The sequence below is a fragment of the Lithobates pipiens genome, unplaced genomic scaffold (genome assembly GCF_037356315.1).
Source record: "Lithobates pipiens isolate NorthernLeopardFrog02 unplaced genomic scaffold, aLitPip1_a1.2 Scaffold_8, whole genome shotgun sequence".
Taxonomy (NCBI): domain Eukaryota; kingdom Metazoa; phylum Chordata; class Amphibia; order Anura; family Ranidae; genus Lithobates; species Lithobates pipiens.
In genome coordinates, this window is record NW_027507903.1 from 242568369 (window position 1) to 242588661 (window position 20293).

Sequence of the window (20293 nt, forward strand, 5' to 3'; positions counted from 1 at the left end):
AAGCTCATTTCTCTCTATCCTACAAACCTCTTCTCTTATTTTTAATAGATCTTTCCTTTTATAACCTTTCGCAGAATCTGTCTAAGCTTATCTGATTGCAAGTAGTCCATATTTTCATAAGTTTCTTTTTATAAACTGCCCCAATCCACTTAGGTTGGTGGCAGCTCCTAGTGGACACACAGCCATTTCTGTTCACGTCTTTGAAGTATGTGCATGTTAGTACTTGAATTCTCCTCTTATATAACTCAAGATCTGGAAACTGAATGGTGTAAATTAACTGTCAATTTAATATCATATGCACTGTTCAGAGAAAAAAAAAAAACACACACGCACACAAACTTAACCTTGCCTCAGATCCTTCCGTATCACCAAGCTGTCATCTATAAATCTTTGATAACATTTTAGCCCTGGCCAGGATCATGGGATCCACTCCTCTTCTTCCACCCATTTATTCAAAAAAATATTCGCTATGCTGGGTGCATAACTTGCCCACATAGCCACACCTTTAAATCTAAATTAAAAAAACTCCCCCTGATGCTAAAAATTATTGGACATGGCCATGTCTAATGCTTCTAATAGTCAAATTTGTTCCTGTTTAATATCTGAATACTTATGAAAGAGAGAGACCTAGTGGACACAAAATTGGATCTGTGTCCATCATGCCCCAATATAGATATCGATTTAAATTGTTATATAGCCAATTACTCGTTTTTCTGGCCCTTTTTATTCTGTGTTGTGGGGTTATTCAACCTTAATGGTAACCAAAATGTACCCCCTTCCAATTATGGAATATTATTATTATAAAAAATACTTTTAAATCTTTATAAGATTATATTGTGGGATAATAGCATATTGTTGGTTGGAATTATTTATGGTTGAAATTTTGCTATGCAGCCACTAGATGGCACTAGGTGTAATATTTAGTAAGTTTGTGCAATAATTACCATATGTCACATCAAATACTGCTTGACTAATTGGCTGAAACTAGGAGTCAGCTAAAAAGTTAGGAGTCAGTCATTTGTTTTTTGCCTACTGATTACCATCACCCCCTTCCTGACCAGGCCAATTTTCAGCTTTCAGTGCTGTCACACAAATGACAATTGCGCAGTCATGCTACACTGTACCCAAATTAAAGCATAATTTTTTCAGACAGAGCTTTCTTCTGGTGGTATTTAACCACTAAAGCGATTTTATTTATTGCTAAATACATTCTGGGGGGGGGGGGGATTTGGGGGGGGCTGAAAATTTTGCTCTTTATTTCTGTTTTTGCAAATAAGTATTTTTTCTTCTACACTAATGTGTGATGATGGGGCACTGCTAACAGGCTGCACTGGTTAGACAACAATGTGTGATGTGCAGACCTGACTCGGAGCCCGTCAGGGGAATCCTCTGCAAGGTGGTAACTGGCTCTCTGCAGAGTCCATTCAGAGCCGGAAATTCCTGCTGCGGGGAGTCTCCCCGGGCAGCTCGATAGACCTGTCTTATATACACACACACACACTTTTTTTTATGTATAAGTTTGTGAACGCAAGACCCCAAATTGTACAGCAGCCCCTCTAATGCATTTAACTAAAATACACCGATTCCTGGAAGTTTTGGACTAGTTTTCATGCACTATCTCCTTAGCCAATGGCAATAAGTGGTGGGGCTTCAAGAAAATGATTGCGGCAAGCTTCCTGATAAAATGTTGATCACAAAATGCATTAAGGCTGCCTGTCCGCCCCTATCGATGTCACATCCAGCTTCCTGGTTCCCACCTCCTGTGCTTTGGAACGCACACTGCATCTTGGAGAGACGGCAAGTGCATTCACTAAAGCTGTACATGTTGGTGATTACTTGTAGCACCCCTAAATGCAAGTGCGCATTTTTTATCAGCTTGAACCAACTTTTAATAAACATTGTGCTATGATTCTCAATATGCTTCTCCCAAGCCTATTTTTTGGAACTGTTATATTATGGGATTTTTACCTTATGGACTTTGGGGGGTTACAATTACTTTAAAGTGGTTGTAAGGCCACTTGTAATGTTACTACAATCCACTCACAGGCAAATATATGTGCCCTACAGTGTTAATTTTGTTGACTAAAACATTTTAGTAGACTAAAAGAATACTATTTTAGGTCAACTAAAACTAAAATGCCATTTTAGTCAAAAGACAGACTAAAACTAATGCCGGCCATACACGGTTCGAATTTCGAAAGAATTTTCCTTTCGAAAATTGTATCTAAGAATTTTCGTATGAATTTCGCACCATTAGTGGGCTGCAGCAACAGGCGATTTTCATGCGGAAATAAAATTTGAGGAATCGGACATGTTGGAAATTTTTAGAAAAACAAACGATTTTCTAATCAATGATGGGAGAATCGTGCGAGAAATGTAATAAGAAAAGAAAATGGACGGAGATAAAAGAAAATATTACGGAGAGAAGATTCCCGGCCAAGAAAATTCTTTTCTGTAGCAACATGAGGTGAAATTGAAGGCTTGGTCGGCCGAATTTCGAAAATCAATGGTGGCATCATCGGATCACAAAAAAAAACAAATTTTCTGATTTTGAAAAGAAAATTCGTTCGAAATTCGACCGTGTATGGCCTGCATAAATAGAAATTTGACTTCAAAATTAACACTGTTCTGTAGTGCATCTTCATACCTCATAATACAAAATAACTATTCGATTTTTCACTCCAGCAGTATATAAGGAGTTTGGAAATTGTAGAGAAATGTTAACTAATACATTACAATTTAATTACACCCATTAGATTTGCGATGACTCAAGTGAGTTTTAGTCAACTAAAATGTACTGGAGATTTAGTCGACTAAATACAACTAAAACAATTGCAGAAGACTAAAATGGGACCAAATCTAAAATGGCGTTTTAGTCCTAAGACTAAAATCGAGATTTGCTGCCAAAATTAACACTGGTCCTACAGTATGTCATTGATAAAAAAAAAATAAAAAAAAATAAAAAAACCACCATCTACCTTATTTCAGAGCATCTTCCAGCGCTCACCTGACCAGCCACCTCTCTCCTCTCAGTCTGACAGTTGCAGCAGCAGGGGCCGAAAACTCCCGCTGTCAGCCAGGAGGAGATAAGGAGAGAGAAAGAGGTGGCTGATCACGTGAGCACTGGGAGGGAGTACACACGCCCCACACCACTCCAAGGAAGGAGGGGAGGGGGCCCCTTACTTAACGCTCCAGTGAGTGCGCGAGTAACGCTCCCAGGCCATGAGGAACACTGCGACAGGCCGAGACCCGGTAGTATGCAACCTCACAAGGCGTTTAACTTGCAGGGCCAGCCCTAGTCCAGTGGCCGACCTAGCATAGCTGCGGTCTGCACGCACTCACTGTCCAGCCCATCGTCCAGTCCGGCAGTTGACTGTAGATCTCACAGAAAAAAAAATCCAAGACAAAAAAATAAAAAAAAGTGGCTTAAAAAGTAAAAACCGCTGTGTGTCAATGAACGAATGAGAAAGGTACTTTTAGGCGTTCATTCACAGAACTCTATGAATAAATGAATCCTCCATGTGCAGAGCCCCTCATGGGACACAGCAGATGCAAGGAGAAAATCTCTGGCCTGCTGGACAGGATAGGGGAGAGCGCAGTTGCAGATGCTGGAAATGTTACACCTTCCAAAAGTAAATTTTGGACTTGTCCTTAAACAGGAACTGCAGTCTGCTCATATAAATTTGTAATAAAAACATCTTTGCCATTCTGAAGCTTCCCTGCAATCACATTGCACAAACACAGATTCCAAACACCGAGTCTGGCTGCAACCATTTTAACTGTGGGCATTTGAAGCTGCTGCCTTTTCACTTCTTGGATTTATTAGACACACACACACGCCTCCAGCTCAAACTAAATCTTGGGAGTAAAGAAAAAAGTGCCGGCAAAAAAAAAAAAAGAAGAAGTTTAGTCTTTCACACAGCAGAGCTCAAGAGAGAACATCCATTCTCCTAGGACAGTGTTGGCAAACCTTGGCACCCAGATGTTTTGGAACTACATTTCCCATGCTACTCATGCACTTTCCAGTGTAGTTGAGCATCATGGGAAATGTAGTTTCAAAGCATCTGAGGTACCAAAGTTCACCATCACTGTCCTAGGACACCAGTAACAAAATAAGGCATGCTGGTAGTGTAATGGATTATGCTCAGCAGGTTTTTTTGTTTTTGTTTTTTGTGTGCCAGTGTCCACTCCTCTTGTAGGTGTAATATAAACCTAAAAAAAAAGGTAAAAACTTCATCTCTCAATATATGAAAAAAAAGTGCATTAAAGAAGGCATATACATAGAAGGTCATCTTAAAATACTCACAGATTTGTTGTCATCATTGCTCGATGTAGGATCTTTATAGCTGGAGCCTGGTAATGCAGGGAAATCCTCGTTGTGTATTGAGAAGTCCTGGGACTGCTCATTTGCTGGTTTTGTTACCATGCCAACTATAGAGGAGAGAATCCTAAAGTTAAAAAATATTCACTCCTAACATACGCCTATAAATTTATAATCTTCTCTAAGGCCCCTTTCACACTGGGGTGGTGCAGGCGCCGGCGGTAAAACGGCACTATTTTTAGCACCGCTTTACCGACGTTTTAGCAGCGCTATTCGGCCGCTAGCAGGGTGGTTTTAACCCCTGCTAGTGCTCGAAAAAGGTATAGCCGCGCGAGTGCCCCAGTGTGAAAGGGGTCTAAATCTGTTCAACTGTGAAAGTAATTGCATCTATGAATTCTGATTATTAAATAAATATGGCGAAGGGGGCGGGGGGAATACTAATGGACCTCACAGCAACAATTTACAGACCATGACCCATTCATACTAATCTGGCAACTGCGTGACAATGGCTACGGCATATCATTTATGTCCTGACAAGCCATTACAAGGCATGGCATCAGGCACACAGGCAAGAAAAGGGGCACTCTGCTCTGCCTTACACTTTCTGGGTCAGAAACATTGTTTTAAAAACTATTTAGGAACATGTTTGCAGCGCACACACAAAAAAAAATAATAATAAATAAATTAAAAAAAAGGGAGCGAGAAGGACCACATGAGGTTACTCTGACAGGGTTTCTCAACTCCAGTCCACAGGGAGCCCCCAACAGGTCATGTTTCAGATGAGACGGCTGTGGTAATTACTAAAGCTGGCCATACACCTATAGATTATCTGAAGATTTTCTATGGTTAGATGGAAAAAGTGCAACAGATTTCTCCATGTTCGCTAAACTGTGTGGATGGAGTAATCTCCCACTTTTTCCATTTAACCATAGAAACTCTGCAGATAATCTATAGGTGTATGGCCAGCTTTAGGCAGTGAAACTGATCAAATCACCTGTGCAAATGAATGGAAAGCCTGAAAATATGACCTGTTGGGGCGCCTTGAGGACTGGAGTTGAGAACCACTGCTCTTTGACATGGTCAGCAATATAAACCACTTGCCTACCAAGGCAATTCTGACATATGTTTCATATGTAACTATCAGTTGTTTTTTGGCTAGAAAAGGACTTCGAACCCCCAAACACATTTATATAATCTTTTAGCAGAGGTCCTAGAGCAGGGGTCTCAAACCGCCTAGCTGGTCCCCCAGCTGTTGCGCAACTATCAGTCCCATCATGCCTCTTCCTGAGGGAGTCATGCTTGTAAATGTCAGCCTTGCAATGCCTCATGGGACTTGTAGTTTTGCAACAACTGGAGGGCCACCAGTTTGAGACCCCTGCCCTAGAGCATAAAAAGGGAGATCATTGCAACATTTTAGGTCATTGTGTTTGCGAAACAGGTTTTCAAATGCAATTTTTTGGGGGGGAAAAAATACATTAATGAAAATAAGTTTAACCCATTTTTGTAAAATATGAAAGATGTTGCACCGAACAAATATACCCAACATGTCATGCTTTAAAAATTGTGCACACTCATGGATTGGTGGCAAACGACGGTACTTACCCACTTGCAGACGGCTGGCCTTCATATGACACCTTGGTCTTTCAGCGGCGAGATCTGAATGATGGCTGCAGCTGCAGGTATCTTTCAGATATTTTTTTCTCCCACCGGGGATTCCCTTTGCGTTTTTTCAGGCGCTTTAGGGCTAAAAATAGCACCTGAAAAACGACTCCACTGCAGTCCCAGTGTGAAAGCCTGAGGGTTTTCACACTGAGGTGATGTGCTGGCAGAACATTAAAAAAACACAAAAAACAAACACACACACCTCCTGCAAGCAGCATCTTTGGAGTGGTGTATATACTGCTGCTCCTGCCCATTTAAATTAATGGGTGGCACATTGTGGGTCGTTTTAACCAGTTTTAAAAGCATTCCATTAGCAGCCGAAAACCTCCACAACGACAGTAAAGCGCCGCTAAAAATACAGTCGACGCCCCATTGTGAAAGCGGCCTAATACATCACATGCATGGTTTGAACACAGTTTACATATCTGGGCGTGACCTACATATGTGTTCACCACTGCACACAAGCACAGGGGCGCTTTAAAAAAAGTTATTTTATTTTTACACTGTCCCTTTAACCAATAGCCGACCAAGCTTTTTCTGACACATGTTAAGTTAAAATCAATATTTTTTTTTTTTTTTATAGGAAATTACTTATAATCCCCAAACATTATACAATTGTTCTTTAGCAGAGACCATAGGGAATAAAATGGCGATCGTTGCAACTTTTAATGTCACACAGTATTTGTGCAGTGGTTTTGCAAAGACTTTTTTTTCCCCCTCAAAACCCCCCCCCCCCCCCCCCCAAAAAAAAAAAAAAAAAAAAAAAAACACACACCAAACACACTCACACACTCTATTTACCTTAATTTTTTGTATAATGGGAAAGCCGATTTTACGCTGACTAAATAGATACCAAACATTCCATGCTTGAAACTTGTGCACGCTTGTGGAATGGCGGGCAAACTACAGTACCTAAAAATCTCAATAGGCAACAATTTAAATTGAGTTACAGAGCAGGTCTAGCGCTAAAATCTTTGCTCTCTCTAATGTTTGCAGCGATACCTCACTTGTGGTTCGAATACCGTTTACATATGCATGTGCGTCTGCGTTAGCTTCAGGACGCAAGCGCAGATGACACTTTACTTTTATCGTTTTACTTTTTTTTTAAATCACTTTTATTCCTATTACAAGGAACTTAATCATCCCCTGTGATAGAAAGAAGGCCGACCTGTCCCCTTTATGGAGAGATGTGGGGTCAATAATACCCCACATCTCTCCTCTACAATGTAAAGCATGAGATACATTTTTTTTTACATTGGGCCGGAAGGGTGCATTATGTTACTCCAGTCCTCCTAGACCATAGAGATGAGTGGAGGCAATGGCAGCAGCGAGTACACATCCTTTTTAAAATGTCAAACTTTCTAAAAATTCTATGGCATTCAAACAAACAGTACAAGGCATAGAATAAGAACGAGATATGGCTTACCATAGGGAGCCCTTCCAGCCAAAGGATTTATTAAAGGAGTTGGGTTACCACTTCCTTCCCTTCTATTTCTATCCGCTAATGCTGGAAAATCTGAAAGGTCCAAGCCCGTCACATTTTCACTTCCATCTGAAAAATCGTTAAATGCATGGTTAGCAAAGACGACTATGACATATAGAAGGAGAACAAAACAATAAATAACAATTCTTATAGAATGAATAGTAGTGACGTTGCCAACTTGCTTTTGAAATTGCAAGTTCTGTGGTTGTCATCATTATCCCTGCTAGACCATTTAGCTTGTCACTGACAAGCAACAAGTGTACACAGTGTCTTTTAGAACTTAGGTTTCAATAGTCATGTCATTAAAGCCAGTGATTGAGAAGCAGAATGCAACACGGAACCTCCTTGACAGGCGGTCTGGCCAATTTGAAAGAGGCTCATTCGCCAAGAGTCTGTGGGGGAGATTTACAAAAACTAAAGCAAAGAGAAGCAAATTGGCTACCATACACAGTTGTTACAGAGTCTAACTTCAGCTTGTTCAATAAAGCTTTGACAAAGCCAATTGATTTCTCTGCAGAACTGCACCAGATTTTGCACTCTAGTTTTAGTAAATCTCCCCCTGCGTATGTCTGTGTATCAAATTCCCCTGGGGCAATGTGGATCACCAGAATTTAAACTTCCTGTATCTTGAGTAGTAGTAGTTAGTAGTAGTAAAGAATCCTCATGGGAGGGGGTTTATGCATCAGTCTAAACTGACTCAAGCCTCGTACACATGGTCGGCGTTGGAAATGTGTGATGACAGGCCGTTGGTGGAAAATCTGACCGGGTGTACGCTCCATCAGACAATTGTTGGCCAACTTTCCGTGGACAAAACGTTGGATGGCAGGTTTATAAAATTTTCCAGACAAATGTCTGTCGGATTTTCCGCACGAGTGTACACAAGTCCATCGGACAAAAGTCCAAATGTAACTGCCTACTCCCAAAATGTAATTTGAAGTAAAACATATAGCCAAGTATTCTACACATTTTTTACGGTGCATTAAAAAAAGAAAACAAATACAATTAGCCATCTATCTGCCAATAGAACTTAACCAAAAAGTAAAAAAATGCATAAAAAAAAAAAAAATGTGAATCACTCAAACCTCCAACACAAAATTAGCAGGAGCCCAAAGGGTGGCGCCAAGGAGCAGAAAAAACATAGTATGTCACTACATTCATGGATTGTTGGCCATGTGTATGCAAGACAAGTTTGGGCAAACTCCCTCCGGACAAAAATTCCACGGTTTTGTTGGCAAACAATCTGATCGTGTGTACGAGGCTTAAGGGTCAAGTGAGAGTACCAGGAAATCTGACAGAAGATCAGGAAGAACTCTGGGGGAGGGACCATTCTGAGTCCAAGCCTTTGTGTCTCATATCCATTCGCCACGTTTCCATTCCCAATATGTAGCTAGCAAAGAGTGTTGGAACATGGTTCTCCGCTCAGGAGAGAAGCAGACTTGCTTCCCTTCAGGGCTGTCCAGTCTCTGGTTCTTGCTTTGTGGTTTCTGTAGGCCACAGCCATGAAATGGTCTAACTGCACCCTGACTGGATGACCATGTAGAGGTGTCAAATATAACAAAGTCAGTCTTATGGCTCTCAGATCCAAAATGTGAATGGGGAGCATTGATTCCTGTAGGGACCAGGTTCCCTGGACATACAGGGAATTGTAGACCCTGTCCCAGCCATCTGGCTTGCATCCATCGTTACCACCTTACAAGCAGAGGGAACAAATGATTTTCCAGATTCTAGGGCTGAGCTGGAGGATCCACCATGTCAGCAGGGAGTTTTTTGCCTGGCTGGACAGCAGTAGTGGGGAGTGCAGAGAAAGAATCTGCTTTTTCCACATTATGAGAATGTTGATCTGCAAAGGTCTCAAATGGAACTGTGCATTAGGCCCAGAACCCACATGCAGAAGCGTGTCGTGGGATGCCTGGCTGACCTGAGAGTCCGACACAATGTTTTCCAGAGGGAGGGAAAATTTGACCTGGGCCAATGTTGAAGATCAGCCCCAAAACTCCAGAAAATGGGAAGGTATAAAGCAAATATTTTAAAATTGATTGCCTATTCGATAGTCTGAAGGAACTAGATTGTCCTTTGAATAATGGAAAAACAGGAAAGTGGCTGAGGAATTTGTCAGCAGGTGGTTGTCCAGGTAACCCATTGGCATGGCGTGGGAAAGTTGGCTAAAGTGAAAATAAGCATCCTGCATATTTGCTGATGCCATGGGGAATTTGGAGACATAGATTTGTTTAGGGATTTTGGTCCAAAATGCCTCCATCCAGTACTGCAAATGCGAATAGGTTGAAGTAAAAAAACTCTGAATTTCCTCTGCAGGAACTGGGTTTATCACTTCTTGTGCCTAAAGCAGATTTAGGTCAGCTAAATCAGCCTCAGTTCCTGTAAATTCTTGGGCTGTTGCATGAACTGCACGTTTGAGATCTCCCCAGAGTGGCTCAATGATATTGAGGTCAGGAGACTGAGATGGCCACTCCAGAATCTTCACTTTATTCTGCTGTAGCCAATGACAGGTTGGCTTGGCCTTGTGTGCATTCATCTTGCCATCAAATTTCGACCAAATTTCCTGTGCCTTTATAGCTCACACATCCCCAAAACAAATCCCTGTGTAGGTTTAGGAGATATTTCTTGGACATACAGCTAAGCCTAGATTAAGGCTTACCTGTAGGTCAAAGTGGTTTGTAAGGGTTTACAACCACTTTAATAACTGAGGAGGGGCAGGCAGAGAAATTCTAGTAGTAGGTTGTTCTTTATCAAGGGATTTAACCAACTGGCATTCACCATCAAAAGGCATGTGTAAAAGACGCCTTTTGCAAGCAGATTCAGCCAACCAAACCTTTAACCACAAAATCCTGCAAAGAGCACACTGTGCCCTATAGAATCTACTTCACTAGAAGCACAAAGAACAAAATTGCAGCAGCAAAGGCATGAGTTGCAATTTTTCCAGGAAAAAAATTGTGTCTTCAAACAACAGTCTGACAAATGGACAGTTATAACACAGTACCAGCAAAAGCAAATATTTTCAATTGGGGTATCCAAAAAGCTACCAACAGTATCATTTAAAATGGAGTTACATCCACAACAGGAACATTGAGACTTTTTGAAAGCAGAAATGGAAGGATCCACTAGAGGTACAGACCATTTTTTCACAAATTCTTTTCCATAGGATGCAAGTACGTAAAGCATTTGAGGAGGAAATCCCTTCTCAGGACTTGCCAATCCTAATTCAAAGCACAGTTATGCGAGTGCAAATGAAAAGTCTACCTGGAGTTCCCAAGCTGTTTAGTGACCATAGGAGCTTGTTTAGCGCAACAAGATTCCTGTTAAGGCTAGTTATCCCACAGTAGCAAGCATATGGCATTAAGCCTAAGCTTGTGCCTCATAACATACAGGAGGTAAAAAACGGTTTAGAAAATGTAAATAGGAGGAGAAAAAGGTCCACAAAAGGTCAATAAACACCAAACACAACACAGACACACAGACACACGTTTACCCAAAAAGCTACTTCACTAAACTACATACCTGGCAATAATTCCTCTGCAGCTTCCTCGTGGTCTGTAAATTTCCAGAAGCTTGCGATCCTGCTACTACATTGTGCATTCACACCCGAGCGTATCATTTTCAGGCTTTTTTTAAGCTTCTTTTGCAGCTTTTTTACAAGCTTTTTCAAAGCATTTTTAACGTGCATTAGACCCCTCTCAAGCTGGGGCGGTTTTCAGGCACTTTAGCTCTGAACATAGCCCCCGTTAAGCACCTGAAACCCTCCTCCCATTCATTCCCGTGCGACTTTTCCCATTCAGGCGGTGCGCTTGCGGAACATTCCAAAAAGCTCTGCAAGCAACTTCTTTGGGGCGGGTTGGGAGTGATGTATTTAGCGCCCCCAAAAACGCCCTGCTCATTGCAAAGAAACGGGCAGCGCTTTCAAAGTGCCTGAAAACGCAGCAAAGGGGAGTTATCCCTTTTTGGGGGGTTAAAAGCACCTCTGCTAGTGGCCAAAAAGCGGTGCAAAAGCACCGATTAAAATGAGCATGTGAAAGCAAACAAGTGTTTTCACAGCTTAAGCCATTTTTGTTTAGCCTATTTAAAGCACTAGGGGGAGGAGTGGGAGAGTAAATTAGGGGTGGAGAGATGCTATTGGAGCATTTTTCCGCTCAAGTCAGGCGTTTTTATTGGAGTCTATGGGGCCAAAAACACTTGTAATCTGCCCAAAAAGAAGCTCATGTGCTTTGAGCTTCAGGCGACAAAATGCTCATATGTGAACAGGTGCCATTGAAATGAATGGGGATTTTGCTTGTTGGGCATTTTGGAACTTTTGAGATGAGCGTTTTATGAGCTGAAACTTAGGTGTGAATGCAGCCTTACCGTACAGAAAAAGAGGATGGTCCAAGTATACAAGCTTGTAAATATTTACACAAAGGGCTTGTGTACACCAGATGCAGTTGAACGAGCCTTTAGGGCTCCGTTCACATATTGGCGTTCTGAATCACAGCGATACGAAATGGCGGCCGACGAACTACGGCAAAATCGCCCCACAGTTGGGGTGCCATTGGAAGCGACAGGGGATCACATGGGCGTCCTGCGATTTGCCGCTATTTCCGAATCGTGGAGTTTCCCCCGTGATTCGGAACACCAAAATGTGAATGGAGCCTAAATGCAGTACGAAAACATATGCAAGAAAAATAATTGCAGGTATTTCAATGAGTCTGAGTCTAGTTTACACTGTTGCAGTGTTTTTTTTTGTTTTGTTTTTTAACGCACGTGAAAAGAGAAGTACAGCATGCTGTATTTTTTTTTGCACATGAATGCACTTTAGAAAAAAAACAAAGCCAAAAACCATAATACAAATGCACCATGGGCTCAAGTCAACTTGAATATGGAAACGCACACTGAATGAGAGGACAGCAGTATAAAGGAGCCCTAACGCTCCCTGGCACCACAAAAGCTGTAGCACAACCCAAAGGAGGACACATACTGAATTTCCAAAGCACACAATGCTGTAATTGTTGAACAATGTTTGCATGTTTAAAAGCAACGAGCGGGGGTCTCAAACTGGTGTCCCTCCAGCTGTTGCAGAACTACAGGTCCCATCACTCCTCTGCCTGAGGAAGTCATGCTTGTAACCGTCAGCCTTGCGACGCCTCATTGGACTTGTAGTTTTGCAACAGCTGGAGGGCCACCAGTTTGATACCCCTGGTCTAGAGGTTACACTTTGTGCCGCCTCCAACGTATCACCCTACCATCAACCATTAGGACCATTCCAACACAAACATCTCCAGAACCACCCAGTGAGCTTTTCTCCAGCTCCTGGCAACTTTTTTTCTGCACTGTGCAATGTAAAGCCTAACTCTACAATTGGCATGCCAAGAATAGAGCCAAGTACCAGTGACAATGTATCTCCTGCACACGTGACCAAATAGCCAAAGAGGAGTGTCGCAAATTCACACAGCCAAAACAAGATCTTGGATCCATACAGTACAAGTGGAGGCAAGTGTGTGCCATAAACTGCTATGCAGATTATAGCGAAAGCTACACCACCAAAGTTTAGTTTGCTTCAAAATCTGTCATTATCTTCCTTGCTGTGTCCTAGATTACTAAATTAAGGTTTTCTCGACAGCAAGATGAACACTAAATCTTGGAAATCGTTGAATAGCAGGTTTGTTTGGACACAAATCGTGAAGCTCTTTAATAATCAATAATGCAATCATCACACAATTCCCTAGAGATTGATTTTATTTAGCTTCTCATATTTTCAATTACAAACTTAGACAAAATCATGCCTATAATTAAATCAGTTGCTACCAAAGATGGAAGATACATGTAAACTCATCAGAAATTATTTCTGGCTTAATCTACAGATGGGAATATTTGACGTTTCAAATTATATATTTTAACCACTTGCTTAATGGGCACTTAAACCCACCTCCTGTCCAGACCAGTTTTCAGCGCTGTCACACTTTGAATGACAATTGCGCAGTCATACACTGTACCCAAATGACATTTTTATCATTTTTTCCCCACAAATAGAGCTTTCTTTTGGTGGTATTTGATCACCTTTGCAGTTTATTTTTTGTTTAAAAAAAAAATTGAAAAAGACCGACAAAAAATAAAAATAAAAAGTATTTTTATATTTTGTAATAAATTTTGTAAACAGGTAATTTTTCTCCTTCATTGATATACACTGATGAGGCGGCAGTGATGGGCACCGATTGCTTACACTGATAGGCAGCACTGCTAGGTGGCACCAATTCGCACCACCGGTGAGCATTGATAGGTGGCACTGTGGGCACAATGCTAGGTGGCACTCGCAGGGGGTACTAAATGTCACAGAGGAGGCAGACGTGCCTCCCTCTTCGGGAACGATGTCCCTTTAACATAAGCCGGTGATCGGCTTTTTTTTCTCCTCACGCTGTCAGCGTAAAGAGGAAAAAATTTTTTAAAAAATAAAAAAAAAAACAGATCACCAAGCTTTTGTTTACATCATGTGATCAGCTGTCATTGGCTGACAGCTGATCACATGGTAAGGGGCTGGGACCGGCCCCTTACTAGGATCGTGATCAGCCGAGTCTCTGACTTGTGATCAGGGCACGCGTAGAGAGCGTGCACAGGGGAGGACATCCTATGACAGCCTCCCGGAAATTGAGGTCCACGCTGTAGCAGTCATTCGGCTATGGCCCAGACCTCAAGCGGTTAATCATCACTGTGGGTAACTGATATTCAGTTTGGACTTTCACAATGATCATGAAAAAAAAATACAAATAAAAATTCGAAAAAAGGATCAATCACAGATTTCAGCTAAATATACAAAAACTTACCTGTTCCATTAAAAATGTTACTCGATAAAGAATTGTTTAGACCAAACGCCTGATTTCTGTTCATGCCAAACCCAGACATACTGTGTGAACAGAGAAAGAAGGGTCAGTGTTCAAAGCATAAGAACATCTTCAAAAGAAAAAAACAAAAAGGATGTTTACAATCACTTTAGACAAAAATGTTATATTTGCCTGCTCTGTGTAATGGGGTTGCACAGAGCAGCCCCTGATCCGACTCTTCTTGCCCCCCCCCCCCCCCCCCCCCACCATGGCAAACAGCTTGTTATGGGGGCACTCATGCATGCTCACTCCCAAGTTAGCTCTATGTATCCAAGGACTCCCACTGCTGTGTCTGAGTCAATGAGAAGGGAGAACCTCTGCTCCTGTGCACATCGCTGTATTGAGATTGAGTATTTTGGGGGGGGTGGCTGGACAAAAGGCTTTTTCACCTTAATGCATTAAGGGTACAAAAAAAAAAAAAAAAATACCTTAAGGCTGGGTTTACACTATTGTGAATTGGATGCAGATTCTCCACATCCAATTCGTAAAAGCAGGAGATTCTGACCAGCTCTCTATGGAACTGGTTTACACATCTACGCTGTGGCTATAGTGTGAATTTGCACAGGAACCCTGTGCGTCTCTTACTGCATTTCAGGTCTGAATTCAGCCAAAAATTCAGGCTGAAATTGGACCTGAAAAACAGTAAAACCAGGACGCATAACGTAGTTTGTCTGGTGAACCAGCCAATCTGCTGTTTTTCAACTTCCTTTACCAGAGCAAGATGTCCAGAAATACTGGCAGTTAGAGGGTTGAGACAAACCATTTATATTTCAAAATATGCAGACAGGCAGGCTCTTTATTGCAGAAGAGACATACAATGTTTTCACGGCAATAAAAGAATAAAATAAGAATAAAAGAATCTTGCCTGCTCAGTTTTCTTTAGAATGTACACCTGAGTTGCGCAAGCATAGTTCATTTACATTCAGGCACAAATCCTGTGTGCTGGTGTACCATCAGATACTGTCCCCATCACATAGTGTCCGCCCTGTACTGCGCTTGTGCAGTACGGGGGACAAGGAGAAGCCGAACATCTCCGAAGATAAACTACGCCTGCGCACTGTGTCCAGGTTCAAGCCCCACAGCCAAGTGGACATAGAATTAGAATATAAAAGCCAGGCGAAGTGAGGCCGTGCCCAAAGCGCGGCTCGCGAAGAGAGCCTGTGAGGGGCCCTGTTACCATGAGCAGCCCTCTGGCCACTTGGATGGTGGGGCTTCAACCTGGACTCAGTGTGCAGGCGCCGTTCTTCGGAGATGTTCGGCTTCACCTTGTCCCCCGTACGGCACAAGCGCTGCACCTGCGCAGTACAGCCCGAACACTATTCGATAGGCGGACACTTTGTGTCAGAACACCGGGATTACTTTGCATGTGCAGGAGTGATGTCCTCTTGGGCCAGCCAATGAAGAAGGGAGCAGCCTAGCACTCAGAAGAAGCCAGGACGAAGAGAACGGTTGCATAATTGAAAGACAGGTAAGCGTTTGGTTTCACTTGAACACTGACAAGGGCTCTTACAGTAGTCTGCTTTTTTTTTTTTATTATTATTATGCATGCAACTTTTATCTATAAAAAAAATAAATAAAATAAACCCACACTATTGCTGTAACCAGCATTAATTTCATTGACTAAAACATTTTAGTTGACTAAATGAATACTATTTAGTCGATTAAAATATGGCTAAAACAATTGAGATTACTAAAATACGACTAAAACTAAACTAAAATGCCATTTTAGTCAAAAGACTAAAACTGAATTGAAATTTGATGTCAAAATTAACACTGGTCTGTAGTGCATGTTCATACCTCAATACCATAAATAATAACATTCGATTTTTCACTCCAGCAGTATATGAGTTTGGAAATTGTAGAGATATGTTAACTAATGCATTACAATTACAATTTAATTACACCCATTAGATTTTAGTCTACTAAAATGTACTGCAGGAGATTTTAGTTATCTAAAATCTACTGGAAATGTATGAAATACGACAAACTAAAAAATTGCAGAAGACTAAAATGGGACTAAATCTAAAATGCCATTTTAGTCCTAAGACTAAATCGAAATTTGCTGCCAAAATTAACACTAGCTGACCATACATGGATAGAAAAGGATTATAAAATGAAAATAAAAAACACACTTTGGTTTTTGATAAAGGCCATTATTGAATTGTTTTCCCACACTTTTTGTCATATCAGTCGTTAACTACATAAACAGTACATTTTTTGTTGATCAATGTGCATTCGCTATACTTTTTTTCAAACTATACGTTTTCCCTACGATTATGCAACAAAATTCCAACAGATCTATTTGGCATAAAACTTTAGAGAATCGAAATGTACCCAGTAACGTTCCTATAGTCGAACGATCAGGCTTTTTATACGCTTTTCTATTCTTCATCAGCTTAAGTGTTACCTGGAGCTGGGCTTTAAATTGTTAGGTCACTAATGTAAAGTCTGGCCATACAGATTGGAGGTTTCCCTGCTGTCAGAATACAATGATCACTGCTGTCAGCTACAGCCAGCAGATGGAATGGTACAAAATAATAAAAGAAAAAGAAAAAAACCAACGCAACAGGCTGGTTGTACTGAAGTAAAACTGATAGACTGAAAGTTGCCCAGTTCCTGCTGAACCAGCCAACTTTCAATCTGTTTATGGCTACTAGTGCATCCAACACCACCCTCTCCACAGAATAACAATGCTGCTATCCATTTGCTCCTCCAGAGAAACTGGAGAAGGAACCTGGCAACTCTAGGACAGATCAGTTTTACTGGCCAATTGCCACATGAAAGAAGGAATAAAAGAGTGAAAAAAATAAAATGTAAAAATTTAGCCACATCCAAGGACTGTTAAGCTGCAATGCAAAAAAACCAAACAGTTTTTATGTTTAAGAATGCTCTACTTAAAAATAGAACTATAGGCAAAACTTTTTTTTTTCTTTACCCGTTTTGGATAGAGCTATGGTTATAACCCGTGTCAGATTTGTTTCACCATCTGTGTCCCTTTACGTCCTATCCCATAGTCAAAGAGGGAAAAGGAAGTGAGGAAATCCTTGGGGACCCCCAGATCACCAGAACTAGTATCCCCATTGGAAGATTTCCCCTCTATTACTTTACTGGGAACAGGCCAAAATCTGGGATTTTCTTTTACTTTCAAATGAGTGCTCATGCACACGGACGTTTTAAAAAACTGGCTGCAAAGCTAGCTCCGACGCCTGGAAAAATGGAATTACGTACCGGTAATGTCCTTTTCCAGGAGTCTTTCAGGACAGCCACCTTAGAGAGACACCGGCTCCTCCCCTCTGAGGAAACACCGCCTTCAATTTCATAATTTAAGCCTCCTCCTCCCTTCGTTCCTCAGTTCTTCCAGAGTACCTCCGGCCAAACTGGGGAGACACAAGAACACGTCAAACAAATAAACTTTTTAAGTCTTACCTGACGATCTCATGTAATGAGTTCCCGATGATCTGCAACAATTTGGGTGGGAACCGGTGCTGTCCTGAAAGACTCCTGGAAAAGGACATTACCGGTACGTAATTCCATTTTTCCCCAATCGTCTTTCAGGACAGCCACCTTAGAGAGGATAAGCGAGTATATTACCTTAGGGTGGGACTACTGCCTGTAGCACCTTACGACCAAAGGCTTGGTCTTTGGCTGACAGAAGATCCAGTCTATAGTGTCTCACAAACGTAGAAAAACTGGACCACGTTGCAGCTCTACAGATCTGTTCCGGAGACGCACCAGCCCACTCTGCCTGAGAAGTTGCCACGGCCCTGGTTGAGTGTGCTCTAATGCCAGCTGGAGGATCTAATCCCCCTGCCACGTATGCCTGCCCAATGGCTAACCTTAACCATCTAGCTATGGTACGTCTAGAGGCTTTGGAACCCTTCCTGGCCCCTGAAAATAAAACAAAAAGTGAATCAGTCTTTCTGAACTGACTTGTGCAGTCTAAATAATAAAGAACACATCTTCTAACATCTAGTCTGTGAAACATGTGTTCCTGTTCTCTAACTGGATTTGAACAAAATGTAGGTAGCACAATCTCCTGCATCCTGTGGAAACTAGAGGCTACCTTAGGCAAAAAGGCCGGATCTATCTTCAAAACCAGACGATCCGGAAAAACCTGAAAAAAGGGAGCCCTGACAGAAAGGGCTTCGAGTTCACTTACTCTTCTTGCTGTAGTGATCGCCACCAAAAACACCGTTTTGAGAGTGATCAGCTTTAATGAGCAAGATTCTAACGGCTCAAAAGGTTCCCCTGTGAGAACCTGTAAAACTAAAGAAAGATCCCAAACCGGGAAGGGGGAGCTTGAAGCTGGTCTTTGCCTACCTAGGGCCCTGAAGAACCTTACGACCCAAGGATCTGACGCTAGATGTTTCTCTAAAAACACGCTCAAAAGCGGAAACCTGAGCTTTTAGTGTTCCAAGCGCTAACCCCTTATCCGCCCCTGCCTGTAGGAACTCTAGAACGGCTATAGGGCTATGCACGTTGAAGGAACCCTCTGAACACCAGCTGTTAAACCGTTTCCATACCTTTAAGTAAATGGACTGGGTTTCCTTTTTCCTACAGTTTAGAAGAGTGGCTACCAACCGGTCTGAGAAGCCCTTGGCTTTTAGCAATTCTTCCTCAGAAGCCACGCTGCCAGGTTCCATCGTCCTACCTGAGGGCAGAACACCGGACCTTGAGACAGGAGATCCTCCTGCACTGGGAGAATCCAGGGGGGTTCTACAGACAGGCCCTTCAAGATCGAGAACCACGGCCTCCTGGGCCAGTGAGGTGCAATTAGAATGAGGGTAGTATTCTCCACTTGAAATTTCCTTAATACTGCTGGAATGAGCACTGGAGGGGGGAAAGCATAGCACCTGGAGAAACCCCAACTCTGTGCTAGTGCGTCCACCGCCAATGCCCCGTCCCCCCTGTTTATGGAGAAGAACGTTGCTACCTTCGCGTTTTCCCTTGCGGCAAAGAGATCTATTGCAGGAATCCCCCATCTCCGGGTGATCATTTCGAATATTTCCTGCTTGAGAACCCAATTGCCTTCTCTCAGAGTTCTCCTGCTGAGAAAATCTGCCACCTGATTTTGTTCTCCCTTCAAGTGGATTGCTGAAAGGGACAGGATATTTGCTTCGGCCCATCTGAGGATGGCTTCCGCTAGGGCCCATAAGGACTTGCTCCTGGTGCCCCCCTGTCTGTTGATGTAAGCTACCACCGAGGAGTTGTCCGACCTTACCCTTACGTGATTCCCTCGGAGCTCCCTCTGAAAGGTTCTGAGAGCTAGATCTACTGCCCTCAGCTCCCTCCAATTCGAGGATCTCCTCGAGTCCCTCTTTTCCCAAATACCCTGTATTAATTGGGAGTCTAGGTGTGCCCCCCAACCTGAGCTGCTTGCATCGGTCGTGACCACCCTGGAGGTTGGCATGACCCACTCTAGACCTTGGGACAAATTTGCTCCCTTCCTCCACCACCAGAGGGACCTCTTTACCTGATCTGGAATCGAAACCAGAGAATCCAAAGATTCCTGGCTGTGATCCCAAACCTTCAGCACAAATAATTGTAGAGGGCGGTAATGTAACCCTGCCCACTGAACCGCTGGAAGAGCGGATGTCAGCAACCCTAGCGCTGACATAATCTTCCTTATGGAGATCTGGTGGTTGCCCTGAACAAACAACAGAGCCCTGTCTATCCTTTGAATTTTTTCCAAAGGAAGAAAGACCCTTTGTACTGTTGAGTCCAACTCGTACCCTAGGAAAGTGACCCTCTGGGAAGGGATTAAGTTGGATTTCTCCAGGTTCAGGAGCCAACCCAGGCTTACTAACAGGTTTCTTGTGACCTGTAAATCCTGAATTAATTGTGCTGGGGAAGGGGCAAACAGAAGGAGATCGTCGAGATATGCGATCACCGAGATTCCCCCGAGACGCAGAAATGCCAGAACTTCTGCCATCACTTTGGTGAAGATTCGGGGGGGAAGAGGAT

The 20293-nt window shown here is 42.4% G+C and overlaps 1 protein-coding gene across 6 annotated transcripts in view; it reads right to left on the bottom strand.

The window, feature by feature from the left end:
* The window catches only part of CNOT2 (CCR4-NOT transcription complex subunit 2), a 124278-nt gene that overhangs the window by 45087 nt on the left and 58898 nt on the right, over positions 1 to 20293 (bottom strand). For all 6 annotated transcript variants that reach the window (XM_077468858.1, XM_077468860.1, XM_077468862.1 and 3 more), the window contains 3 exons: positions 14273 to 14352; positions 7410 to 7535; positions 4307 to 4431 (listed from right to left, as the gene is read on the bottom strand). In XM_077468858.1, coding sequence (XP_077324984.1) covers positions 4307 to 4431; positions 7410 to 7535; positions 14273 to 14352 — 331 coding nt within the window. The remainder of the gene's footprint in view (positions 1 to 4306; positions 4432 to 7409; positions 7536 to 14272; positions 14353 to 20293) is intronic.